Source organism: Lissotriton vulgaris, chromosome 9, assembly GCF_964263255.1.
Source record: "Lissotriton vulgaris chromosome 9, aLisVul1.2, whole genome shotgun sequence".
Lineage (NCBI taxonomy): Eukaryota > Metazoa > Chordata > Amphibia > Caudata > Salamandridae > Lissotriton > Lissotriton vulgaris.
In genome coordinates this window covers 452,213,377-452,227,625 of record NC_141697.1, presented here as the reverse complement: position 1 = coordinate 452,227,625, position 14,249 = coordinate 452,213,377, and the positions used below count along the sequence as shown (strand labels likewise).

The 14,249-nt window shown below is 39.1% G+C and overlaps 1 protein-coding gene across 1 annotated transcript in view; it reads left to right on the top strand.

Moving 5' to 3' along the window:
- TMEM179 (transmembrane protein 179) overlaps positions 1-10,666 on the top strand; it is a 110,965-nt gene extending 100,299 nt beyond the window's left edge. The window contains exon 4 of the mRNA XM_086937895.1: positions 9,080-10,666. Coding sequence (XP_086794021.1) covers positions 9,080-9,259 — 180 coding nt within the window. The 3' untranslated portion in view covers positions 9,260-10,666. The remainder of the gene's footprint in view (positions 1-9,079) is intronic.
- Positions 10,667-14,249: the final 3,583 nt, after the last annotated feature.

The following is a 14,249-nucleotide window of genomic DNA, read 5'->3' as shown; positions in this document are numbered from 1 at the left end:
TTAACAAGCGTACTTTTACCACTCTCCAGGTTCTTCTATCGGGTATTTTAACATACAGTGCTGCCAGTTAATATGGTAGAACATTGATGTCACAGCTGCCCCACTTGTATTTTTAGGATCCATTCTGGCTACTTTTAACAGGACCCCCAGAGCAGAACCCCTCCTGTCTTGTCCCAAGACCTAGTTGCATTTGTTGTTGATCATGCGTGGCACTTAAATTGGAAGAGGTGTCTTCAGCTGCGCAGTCATGTATTCCACTTCACAGCACACAGGTACCAACCCTGGATGTGCCTCCCCAGTCGTTGGCCGTGGCCCGGTAATGAGGCAAAGATGTCAGCATAAGGGCAGCCCAACACAGCACATGGTATTACTTTGACAACGAGAAAGACAGGTTGCTTTCCCCACTAAGTGTTCACACTGTAGTTCATCAACAGTGCTGTCCTCCTTTTTTATTTCCAGCCATCCGGTATGGGGTCAGGGAAAGGCTTGTGTCTCATACCCGCCAGCAGGCGCAAACCCTATGCTCTCGAGATAGGGTGCAAAGTCTTACTTTATCTCCCAGCTTCAGGCCTTGGAGTGCCTGCATCTTCCCCTCTCATGGCCAGGAGTCACACCTTCATCTCTCTGCATCTACAGGTGGCTACTGTGAGCGCCACGGCTTATGGGCAGGGCTCCAGCACCACTGCTCCTGCAGGAATTAGTTTGGTCTGCAGTCTTCGGTTCTTGTGCACGGCGGCCGGGCCCTCTCCGAGCGCTTCAAGATGGCCGCTCATTTTCAGCTCTGTTGGTTTTGGGCACATTGGAGCTCTGATATTAAGTTTAAGCAATCGTCGAAGGAGGAGATTAATGTCCTCCTAGTATCTACCTGGTAAGCTGTTTTTATCATGGGCAGGATGTTTATGGACGGCAGGATGGTGGGAGCTCTCGCAGTACATGTCTACTCTGTCATGAAGCTCGACCATGCCCCCATAGCACAGAGTATGTAGTATAGTTTAGACACTATTCAAAATGTCTCTATCTTAAGCAGTTTATCTCTATGCAAGTCAAGGTATAATTGCAACATTTTTTGGGGATTTATTGGCGAAATTGACACTTTGCCTCCATCAATAGAAAGAGTTAGTTCAAACTCCAATACAAAAACTGATGGATAAAATGTGGTCCAGGGTTCACATCATGAAGATTTGGGTAGATTATTGCATTGTCTGATACACATGTTGTAGGGCACAACATAGACAAGGGGTGCATGTTAGTGACTAAGATATTTAATTCATAAATGAACTACCTTGACATACAAAGGATAATATCTTATATCCCATTTTCTGGGTATTCAGCTAATCTTCTTCTACTGCATGATTATGTCAAAGCAATGCTACGATTAGATGCTTTATACTCTATTAACAGCATGTCATTTTGTATTAAAACCTTTCTCATCAATACAGCTAAAATCCTCAACATTTTATGGCTAGTATATGTTTACAAAGAGTGTTGTGCAAATGCCAAAATATGGCAATGTAATTATGCATCTGCATCTCTTTGATTACAATTAGTTTCAGTTCAGCTCTATTTCAGTGCAATAGGATAGTGTCTTAGAGTGGAATAACACATTAACCTTTACAATGGCTAAAACAATGGATGTATGTGTTAGTTCATTATGTACCAGACACAGCTTGTATGAGTTTGTAAACTATGGAGCCATTTACAAGGAGAGGACAGTTACTGTAAGATTTGATCTGGCTCTCCTAGTCCACTAATGTATTTTGAGTTAATAAGAAGGGATCCTTAAAATGATTGGCATTGTCACATTGAAACCAGCCTTATCTTTATTGAAACTGTGGCCTGGAAAGAATTCTCCTTCCCCTTGTGTTATTATGATCTCAATAATGGGTTTGGCGATCGAGAACATGGCGGCAGCTTGCTGAGCTGCGGCAGTGCTCCGCAATGAGCTCCCGCTAGAGCCTGCCCAGTTCTCACGGATTGAGTTTTTCTTTGCTGGTTTTTTTAGGGTACAGGCGTGGGATCGACGGAGTGCCTGGAATGCCTGTTCTTGTAACGGGCTCGTACTAAAAATCGCTTTTTTAATTTCTATGTGAAAGTCAGAGTCCTTTTTTGTCCGTTTCTCCTGCAAGTCCGCTCTTTTTTTCCATGCCTGGAGGCTCCTGTTGTGCTTTCGTGGCGCCTGCCCAACGCCTATCTGTCATTTCCATCACGGGGAACCCGCTGATTCTCCCACTGGGGCTGCGGCTGTGGTCTGGGGCCGCACTGGAGCTTAGGAGGAGGCGGAAGGCACGTAGTCTCGTGCATACCTCCTGTAGCCCAGCAGTAATTGTGGAGAATCGTGAATCGATCAGGAGAGAGGCTCAGGCGATCCTGGCTGTGACGGTGGAGGGCTTAGAGGCAAACAGTGCATCTGAATGCGGTAAGAGTATCAGGTCTATATGCTTTTCAGTAACACCCGCGTCAACATCTCCTGCATCAGTTGCATCAGCTGTACCTGTCTCACCTATTCTATCTCCTTATCAAAATAAAAATAAAACCAAAAGAGGGCGAAAAAAAAAAGAAGTGCCTTTGAAGCCTGTGAAGTCCGCCCCCCCCCTGTCCTGAGCCCTGAGGTATCTTCAATAAAAAAAAACTTCCTCATTTTTATCTGCTGAGGTAAAATCAAAACAGACAAGGTCCCCCAGAGACATAAAGAATCTTAAAGCAGTACTCAGTTTGGGGTCAAAAATTACACCCTTGCTACGCTCTTACTTTAAGGCTGTCCCCCAGGTGCTTGACCTCTCAGACGTTTGTGCCACGTCCTCTGTCGCAGATGTAGCCACTTCGTTAGCCTCTGTCCCAATGCCAGCCCCTCTTTCACCCATATCAGAAGGCGACGTGGAACCAGTAGTCTCATTACCATCTAGCCCTCACTTAGGAGGTGTGTCGGCATTTATTAATCCTCTCGACCCCAGTGAACTGGTTGCCCCTGATACAGGTGTAGTATTGGATGTTCCATCTAGTGTTAATCCATTGGCAACACTATCACCGTTGCCGCATTCTTCTAGGCCTGTGGATTCCTCTGGTAGCTTTCCCTGCGATCCTTGTATGAATAATGAGGTGGCCGCACTAGATGTTGGGGATCTAGCAGATGCAGGGGTTCGAGTAGAGGAATCAATTGATCAGCATTGCACCTCTATTGCCTCTTCCAATGCTATTATAGAAGGTGCGGTCCCTAGTTCTGATTCCGGCATCACTGCTGCTTCCCTCCTAGCAATGTTTTCTTCTTTGTCCCTGGACATAAGGAAAGGCTTTAATGAGTCATCTGCAAACCAAGCTGAGATTAGAAACTGCTGTGAATCTCTGGACAATAAGATTGATGGGCTTACATCAAGAACAGGGGTATTGGAAGAGTCAGTAGCCGCACTTTCGATCCACTTGGAGCAGGCTAAAGAGGATATCGTTAAACTTAGACGTGAAGATGTGGTCCTGAGTGAAAGGATGGAAACGTTGGAGAACAACGCTAGACATGGTAGCATACGCATCCTCAATGTCCCTGAAGGGTCGGAGGGCTCGGACACCAAACAGTTTATTACCATACTATTGAAGGAATCTCTTTGGTTAGACCATTCAATTGAGGAGTTGGCTATCGATATACAGAGGGTTCACAGGGTTCCCTTCAGACACAATCCTCAAAGGTCTAAACCTCGCAAGATCCTCGTGAACTTTCACACCTATCTACTTAAGGAACAGATTCTCAATCTGGCCCTAAAACAGAAGTCATTGGCTGGGAAGGGATTTACTTTCCTTATTAGGTCTGACCTCTCCAGAGTTACTTTGGAAAAGCAGTGGGAGTTTAGGAGACATCTAGACGCATTTAGAAAACTAGGTGCAACTGCCCAACTCATGTTTCCTGCTGCTTTAAAAATTATGCACAATAACAAGATGTTTAATATTAGATCTGTGCAGGCAGCTGATGAGTTATTATTAGATTTGGGCAATAAGGGGTTCTCTGCGTAGGTTAGTACCTTTTTTTAGACCAACTTTCTTTTTATAGGTCTATTACAGAATTACTCAATATGGTTTAAAACTTCGTCAGCATTAAAAAAAAAAGGTAGATCTGAAAAAAAGGAAAGTAAAAAAAGGGGAAAATATAATTGAGGGTGATGCAAATAGAAAATTTCTTAAATTTTACCCTCGTTTAATCATCTCACCCTAAGTTAATTATTTAGAAAATTCATATATCCTTTCAAATTCTATTTTGAAAAAATAGTGATGTATGATTCTATCCTCCCCTCTAGTACATATGGTATATATGGTATAAAGCCATAGTAATTTGCATGAGAGACGGGGTGACTCAGTGGGAGCTCGGGGAGGGGTGCTATCTACTGGACTTGATCCGGTTAGATATTGCAAGAGTTCTCCAAGGGGAGGGGGGCACAGGGGTAAGATGGGTGTTGGGTGGTGGCAGAAATGTAAAAACGTCCTCATTGTCCATTCAATTTTTGTGGGGCTCGGCATTAAGCAGTTAATGTATGGCGATTTATTGTGACAGTTAGGCTCTCTCCTTCTTTCTTCTTTTGAGCGGAAATTGCCGGAAAGGGAAGGCCGCAGGACCCGATGGGCTCCCTGCCGAAATCTATAGAGCCTTGGAACAAGAAATTGTGTCCTTTCTTACCATCTTGTTTAATCAAATTCTACTTGGTGGCCAGTGTCCCCCAACATCTTGGGACAGCGCCTCAATTACCCTAATTTTGAAAGCAGGGAAGCCAGCTGATGTTTGCGGGTCTTATAGGCCAATCTCAATCCTGAACGTAGATTATAAAATCTTTGCTACAGTTCTCGCAAAAAGGCTGGCTTTGGTGGCCCCTGATGTTCTACATCATGACCAGAAGGGATTTGTAAAGGGGCGCCAACTCTATGAGCTAACATACTATCTAATAGGGGCCATTGATATGGCATCGACTGGGACCCTCCCTCTTACCACTCTTACGTTGGACGCAACCAAGGACTTCGACAGAGTTAACTCGCTGTACCTGTAGAGGGCTTTGGCCAAGTTTAACATAGGCGAGGGCTTCCGTCGAGCTGTCGGTCTTCTATATCAGAGTCCCACTGCTCGCCTCTTGGTTAATATGACTTATCGGACCCCTTTGACATCTCAAGAGGGACGCGCAGGGCGGCCCTCTCTCCCCTTTGATTTATATATCAAACCCTTCGCTCAGCGATTGAGGGAGGATGTTAACATCAAACCTTTTATCTATAGAGGATGGGAGAGAAAGGTGGCCCTGTATGCGGATGATGCCCTCATCTTTACATCTGAGGCTCATACGGCACTTCCCGCAGTCCTAAAAATTGCTGTGAAATTTGGACAAGTATCTGAGTATGAGATTAACGCTGCGAAAACCGAGATGTTGATCTGGAACGATGATGAGAGGGATACTTCTATACATGCTGGGTCCTCTATGCGATATCTCGGCCTTAATATCGTAAAAGACATTAATCAAATTGCTACACTAAATTTCACTGCTGTTGCAAAAGTTTGCCGTAGACTTATGCAAGCATGGGCTCACCTTCCTCTTTTTTTAATAGGGAGAGTTAACCTGATTAAAATGTCGATTTTACCTAAAGTGTCCTTTTTATTTAATACCATCCTTTTATATTTTGATCCATCTTTGTTAATAAAATTATAGGCAGGAAATTACATCCTTTATTTGGGACAAACATCTGCCAAGAATTGCTTGGAAGAAACTTAGACGACGTAGGGAGAAAGGTGGCTTGGCAGCTCCAGACCTGAAAATGTATGCATGGGCGTTCCAGTTGTCCCATACTCGAATGTTGTTAAAAATTCCTGTTGACTATGGGGTTGGAACTCTCTTCTCAGCTCTACTGAAAGGAGAAGGAGTTAGTCAGTCAGGCTTTTTATTTAAATTTGGAAACACCAAGTTTTTTAAGAAAATCAAACTGAAAGTTTTGCAAGGGATGGCCAAAATATGGTCGGAAGTAACGAAATCTATAAAATTGGGGTATTTTTGTAGCAGGACTCCTCTTTGGGGCCTACCTGAAAGCCTCGTTTGGTTGCGAGACAGTCTTGCTGTTCCATTCAAAGAAGCAGGCCTGGAAGTTTGGGGGGACCTCTTCTTCGAAGGTGACTTGCTTTCTTGGGACTATCTTAAAAATAAAATCGGCCCCAATTTTGCCTGATTTAAATATATGCAAATAGCTAGCTGGACTCATTCATTTATTTCTGTTCCCTCACGAGAGAATAGGTTTTTACTTGGAGGTTATAGTCAGCTAATATCCAGTTTAGTTGATAATCCACCTGCAAAAAAGCAGCTTTCCCTCTGGTACAAACTTATCCTGGATGAAACAGATGGCGACTTTCGGCTACCAGACCTGCTGTGGGGCTCTCTTATTGTTGGTCGTAACTTCCAAGATCTTTGGACCTCTTCATGCAAGCTTTTATGGGACATCGTTAAGCCCGCTTGGCTACGCAGGAACCATATTTATACTCTGCACAGAGCATATTATTCTCCGCTTAGACTCACAAAATTCTCTGAGGGGAAGTCTGTAGCTTGTGCTAAGTGTGGCCTGCTAGCTGCCTCGGATGCACACATGTTTTTTGAGTGTCCCCGTCTGGTTTCATTCTGGGAGGCAATTGGTAATACTCTTTCTACATCATTTGGCTTCTAAGTGGTCCTTGAGCTCCCCCTCGTGATCTTTGGGATTCTGGAAGGGGTCCAGAATCCGGCAAAAAGTTTGTTCTTTTACACTATTTTACTGGCTAGTAGGGAGATTTGCAAAAAGTGGAAAGATCCCTTACCGCCTTCTCTTAATGACTGGTATGCTTCAGTCTTGCAAGTCTCCAGACTTGATTTGGCTAGGGCCGGCAAACAAAGTAAAAGGACATTTTGGCATCTGTTGACCTGTCAGCAATGAGTTACCCGTTTTTTTTTCCCCAGGGTCCAATGAATATGCTACCGTGGTTTATACTACTTGTAGAGCAGTTACTCTGTACTAAGCCTGGTCCCAATCGGCTGTAATTTCCACCAGACATTTTGTAATGGTTTTGTGGTGTTTGTCCTGGGAGGAGTCGCCATTGCTGAGGAATGTTGGTATTCCATTTTACCTAATCCCTGTCAGTTGTATAAACTGAGACAGCATGTCGTATCCCCACCCTCGACCTCGCCTGATACTATGGTGGTAAAATGAGGACAAAAAAAAAAGATATTGTGTTATTATGATATTGTGTTGATGAACATTTAGGATTAACCAAACATATTTACATGTGTAATATACTAGTGATTGTCCTCAGTTGCCTCATTTTTTGCATGATGATAATGTAATCATTGCTAAAACAGAAGCTATTGTGACAGAAACTTTACAGTGCTCAACTATGCCAAACTCCACTAATGTACTTTGGAAGAAAGAGAACATTTCTACTGAGGGCATTATAAAACAACGCTCTAAAGGGGTCATTTAGAGTAAAATGACAGTAATTGTGACCTGCCAAACTTTTGTTTTGCCTGCTCCATTTTGATTTGGGCGAAGCACAGTGTTTACACAGGCTGACAATCTGCTAGCCACTCTGCTGTAAATCTATGATCAAGTGGTCCTTCTTTCACTGGACTGCCAGATCACAGTAATCCATGCCCCATTCTAATTTCATTCATTTTCCATAGTCAGAACTGTCAAGCAAAGTATAGAAGCTCAGCATTGAGAAAATGAACAAGGGGATAGTTGATTTGAGAGTTTATTTATTTATTTACTGAAGAAAACATTTTACAAGTGGTTACGTTTGCCATCTTGTCAGCTTGACATTGGAGCCACCGCAATGGTAGTTGAAATGCCGCATAGATCTCATCTAAGAGGTAGGCAAGACTAAATATGGAGTGTAGTCCTCCCTCAATGGATTGGATGATTTAGACTGCTCTACCTTGGCAGACTGATGTCCGGTGGTGACCCGCCAGATGCTGAATAAGATGTAAGTCTGAAGTAATGAAACTCTTTGACATACTGTGTAAGGATCTGTTTTTTAAACATAACAGTGCTGGTAAATTATGGATGGCCAGCTTTTATACTGTATTTAACAAGAAACTTTATCACACATATGTATGAGGGATTTTGTATCATATGCTGTGTACTTCAGAAAAAAAATTCAATTTTTAAGGATGTGTTTATTGTATTGGAAAAATGTGTCTAGCACAGGTCCAGGAAAATCAGATTGTTGCCAGAGTTTCACGACAACCATTGACTATGTAAATGTTTTTATTTTATTTTCATACTACATAAATTTATGTTAAGGAGACATACTGAAAAACTAGCATGAACCCAGTCTTCGCAGACATATTTTCAACTTCCATGTTCTGTCAAAGCAGTTCTTCACCGTTTGACTTCAGTATACTCCCATGAAGTCACAAATATTGGACAGAGTCACCTGCCTAAGCAATTTCTTTGATTTAGATTTCAAAACACTCCACCAAAATATAAAAAAAATCAAGAAAACATCAAACAAATACACAAATCATTACATATTTTATTTAATTCACAAAAAGAAAATATGCAAAAATAATACTTTTTAATTTTAATGGGTGGTAAGTGCTTTTCAAAATGTTGTTTTATTTATAAAAGATTAAACAATATAGTACACTGAAGTATGCCTCTTTGTCTTTTTTGTTCCTAATGTATGCTCTCACTTTGTCAGTACATACCAGTGGTTGAATTGGGGCCACCAATCAGTCATATTACATATTGTTTGGTTTATACAAGTTGCTGCCCTACATTAAGATAAGGATACCAACGTAATTTTTAGCCTCCAGTTCTTACTTTTGTCTCACTTAAAGGGTCTTTTAACATTTTCAATGTTGTTTTTTTTCTATATATAGTTTATTAATCTGCAAATATTTAATTTTCTAAATAGTCGCAGACCCCCTGAGTAGGCAATGAGGGCCCCCAGTGGGCCGTTCTCTACAGATTAAGAACAACTGCTCTGTGATGATATAGATTTCAATTTACAAAAATGAAAACTAAATCTTAATTTATTTGTAAAATGTCATTTTTTTGTTTTTGGTTGCTCTCATACAATGTTCTTTCTTGTTGTATGCAGTTTGGCCTTTGGGCTTCTTGGTTGACTTGGCTGGGGATTACAGTTCTGGCATTCCTTAAAGTATATCACAACTACAGGCAGGAAGACTTGCTGGACAGCTTGATCGCTGAGAAGGAGCTACTTATAGGAAGATCGTCTTCCAGAACATCATTTCAAGATGAGAAAAGTGGCATGATTTAACTTTGATCATGATTGAGCCAATACCTCTTCTCTTCAATTCTTAAAATTAACGGTGCAAGGTCACAGTTACTGTATGGTAATATAATTGATACATAATCAATCTTTTAATTGCTAAGTTTTTCCTAATGTAATGAACAATCTATATAATATTTTGAGGTCAAATTAATTTGTCTGCAAATTAGAATGACAGGACATTTGATCATCATTGTAGAAATTTGTGCAGCATGACCAAATATATACTTAAGAAAAGAGCTATGAATCATGTAAATTTGAGAAAAATAACACAGTATTTTCGGGTGTTATTTAACTACTAACTTGAAATTCTATGTAACTGGAATTTTCAAATCTGTTTTTTGATTGTATGTTATATTCAATAATATTAAAAATTTACAAAAAAGAAAAAATATGCATGCAATTCAGCCAAAGTAATAAAGAAATAAACAAAACATCATGACAAAGAAAGTTTTAAGGAGATCTCTACATTCAAATATAACGAGGGAGCCCAATATTAAGGTCTTTGTTTGCTATTCCCAGGAAAATGGGCCACAAGCAAGATTTGCTTCAATATTGAGTAAGTTTACAAGAAATTAATGTAATCAACTTTGTGTTTTTTTCTTAGGCACACCAATAATGCCAAAAATTGACATTGTAACAATGTACAAGTACTTGGAATCTAAATTATGTGGTAAAATGTTCTGCTTATTGACCAGTGGTCATGAAAACTTTTAACGTTTCCCGTTTTGTTTTCTGTGACATTTTAATTAAATATCATTCAAGTTTTAGAAAGGACATTTCATTTTTGATTTTAAGTGTTGGTTTGTTAGGTAAACACACCTTTCATTGTTCAGACTCTTAAGTATAAAACATTTGTTTATAAAAATTCTGTGAATTACACAATACATAAATAGGAGGAACATGATTTACTGTTACTTTTGAAGACTTGATGTATGTCTTTCATATTGTTGAATAGACATAATTTACTGTGTTGCTTTTAAGGTGTACATAACAACAATCAATTACAGTAGTTTAGTTCCGGCCAGCAATGGTGTAATTTAATCAAAACACATTTCATGTCATGAATTGTTCAAAAACACAGAGGGGTAAAACATTATTTTTGTACGTAATAGGATTATATACATTATTTGGAATTTAATTGTTTATTGTCTTCTTTATATTATAGTCTGCATTACTGCATGATCAGGGTCTGATATATTATATGTAGAAAACTGACCAGGGGCTGATATTATGTAAACAGTTTATGTACAGTAATATGACAATGAATGCTAATTTACTGCTACTTGTAATCTGATTCTTGGAGGCATGTATCTAACTGTAAAAGACACCAATGTAAAATACAATGTTTTTGTATTTGTACTGTAGGAACATATTTAAATTATAATGCAGTGTGTATTGGTCTTATTTTTATTGCTGAGTTTGTAATTGTAATCGTAATTGATTTTAAATCTCTTACTACCCCTGACGAGGCGTAAAAGTGCTTTTCGGTAAGTAGCACGCTACTCCGGAACCCAAAACGGATTAGTGACGGATTAGTATAGTGAATTTTGAGTTAATTTTAGCGGTGGATGTGCAAGTCTTTTAGTTGGATTGAAAAGGATAATTGGGGATAGAAGAAGAAAGACTCTAGAAAGTGTTTATTGTGTGATCATAGTCTTTAGATAAGGTTTGTGGTGAGTTTAAGGAGAGATGAAGGAGGGAAGCATTTTTAGAAATGGAATAGGTGAGATCATAGTAGTAAAATGAGTTTTGAAATTATTCAAAGGAGGCACAGATGAGGGAAAAATTTAGAAGGAGTATTTGGGAGATCATATCATTAAAATGAGGTTTAGGGTGATCCAAGGAGGGGTAGAGGAGGGAAGACTCTAGAAATGTTTTTGGGGGGAGATCACAGTAGTAGAAAGATGGCTGGGATGAGTCAGAGAGTGGAAGTAGAGGATATATTGAGAGAGGTAGAGGGTGAAATATAGGGTAGTGCATTAGAGAGAGTCAACTGTTTTTTACAGTAGGAGTAAAGTAATACATCTACAGATACCTAAGTACTTATTATTATATATATTTACATCAAAAAATATACATATCTTGATACATACATATAATCAACTTAAATGTTTATATACACAGGGATATGCTGTTTATTTGGGTTTGAGTATGGTGGTTATTTAGGAAAGAGCCAACTCTTGAGTAGTCTTCTGAAGATAAGATAGCCATCGGTGTATCTTATCTTTAGGGGTAATGAATTCCAAAGTTTGACTGCTTGACCAAAGAAAGATGTGTCACCTATGTTTTTTTCATGTATGGTGCTATTCTGAGGCAAATTGCCAGTCTGTCTGGAGAGGAGGTTCCTTTGGTGAATGAATTTGGTGAATTTATTCCTGATAAAAATGGTCCTGCTCAATTTATTGCTTTGTGGGCAATACAAAGCAGCGTGAATGTGGATCTTCTAGGAACGGATTACCAATGTAGGGCCCTCAAGGCATGGAAGATATGGGCTTCTGGCTTTAAATTTAGAAGTAGTCTGGCAGCCGAGTTCTAAATCTGTTGTATTCTTTTCATAGTTGATAAAGATGATCCATGTTAGAGGCTATTGGCATAATTAGACAGTACAAGAGAGAAATATATAATTGTATTACTTCTGCTTTTAGACTTTATATTTTGATTAGTATAATCTAGTTTCACTATTTACCAGTGAAATAAGCATATACACTAAGGGCCTGATTCTGATGCGGTTAGGAAAGCATTACAACTTAGGGCCTGATTCCGATGCGGTTAAGAAGGCCTCTTAATGACATTTGCTCCTTCTAAATCGGATTGGGAATGTGTCTTCCTGACCCAGGGCCCAATTATGATGCGGTTAGGAACGTATGCTCCCATTGAAATCAATGGGAGTCCAACCAAATCGTATCTGGAAGTATTCGGATGCATCGTACTCCGTCGGTTGGACTCTCCCGATCCGAGTGGGTCAGAAACCATTTCCAAACCGATTCAGTCGGGAAGCTATCCAACCCGCATCAGAATCAGGCCCAAAATAGTTAATTATTTGAAAGGCAACAGTAGAATATGGTGAAAATGATACTATTAGTTTCATGATAAATTAGTGAAAATCAGGGAAAATGGAGAGTTTAAAAAGCAAAGTACACTATTGGTGATCCGACTTGGGTAGATGAAGCTAATGATTGTCAATGTCAAAGGCGACAGAAACACTTTGGCACATATATAGAATGTAAGCAACGCTTATAGTCTTTCCCCAATCTGGCAAACTGCGGCTGTTATTCAGATCTTGCCAGATCGATCCTTAATTGGATAACTTCCCAATTTCCAGTAGGCCTCCTGTGTTACTGCTGCACTTTGAGAGTAAGACAGTTTGATTCTTGTCCAAAGCTTTTTGTAGCATTATTAGTGTAAATAAACCAAACAAATGTAGTTCTCCAGACATAATTTCTTTAGAAAAGAAAAATAATCAAAGTTGCAATTCAAACTCTACTTTTAAACATCAAACAATAAATAGTTATGGAGTATCAATAACATATTTGGAAAGGGCAACTTGTGGTAAGTGAAGTGAGTATTGTTATTTAAATTTACTTTTATGTTTATCTTATCATGTGTCAGACACATTTTCTAAAATCACCCAAAGGTGCATCAGGAGTTTTGTAGCCAATTAGTTAGAATGACTCTTCAGTTTGGTAAAGCCAAGTCAGTACATAAGTAATTGCCTTCAGAATTTTCATTCTTGAAGCAAACAATACACATGAATGAAGATATGAAGATGTTAAAATTAATTTGATAAAGACTCACGTGTCCTTTTAAAAGTAAAATACATGAGTAATGTAATATGGTAGGCTGTTTTCACTGTAAAATGTGTTAGAAAATGTAGTTTCCTCCATTAAATTAATGTTTTAACTTCACAGAAACCATACACTTACTCATATTTTGTGACATTACATTAAACTCATGTTTCTCAGGGACAGCTATATGTAAAAACATAATGGCTACTCTACTTGATAAATTTAAATTGACATCATGTCACTGTTCAGACTCATCATCATCATGATCATCAATATTTGCTTATAGCTCAAAATAAGTTGCATGCAATTAAAGCCCAATTAAGGCTTTGTGAAATATAAAATATAAATGTACACATACTAAATAATGTACATCTTTTGTTCCCGATATTGCCAATTTCTGTTGGACGGAAATATTGTAGTACATAATAACAGTGACCTGCTTAGTCTTGTTCTTCTCATCATCCATCACAAAACTAAACCTTCTGTGGATGTGCGCATATTAGAAATGGCAATAAGATAGTTAGTGAAATAGGTAGCATCAGTCAAAAGAGCACAGCATGGAAGCAAAAGCTCCTATTTACTAGTGAGTGTTCCATGCACCACAGCGATGTCCAGTTGATTCTGCCATCATTTAATCCCCCATAACCACCAGGTCCCCAGGCAAAATGTAAATTTATATGCAGAGCAAAAATCATTCATAACTTCATGATCTTTTCTGGTTGTAAGTAGTTTTATGGGGTACAAATCTGGGTATCCAAAGAATAATTCCCCAAGAAACACGTTGATAACAAGGTAAATTCCCATGGTGCTTCTTTCATATGCATGGTTTGGAATGTCTGCATTTCATTTTTGATTTCTTGCCATATTGCAAATGTCACTTTAAAACCTGTGCCTAAGTTATCTAACTATATGATGGATAAAAGTATTTAATTATGAGCCTATTTAACTTGATACCTATATCATTTTATTTTTATGTGATTTGGTTGTACATTTATTAGGGTTATTAGGACTGCAACAATTAAGATTGTACCCAATATCATTGCTGCTGTTATTATTATTATTGTTTTTGTTGTTGCTGTTGTTGTACTATCATTGTTACATTATTATTAGTCGAAGCAGAAGTGGTAGAGGCATTAGTATTAAGGACATTATCTGTGTAATTGCTGTTCTCATGCTCCAAGTTCATGTTA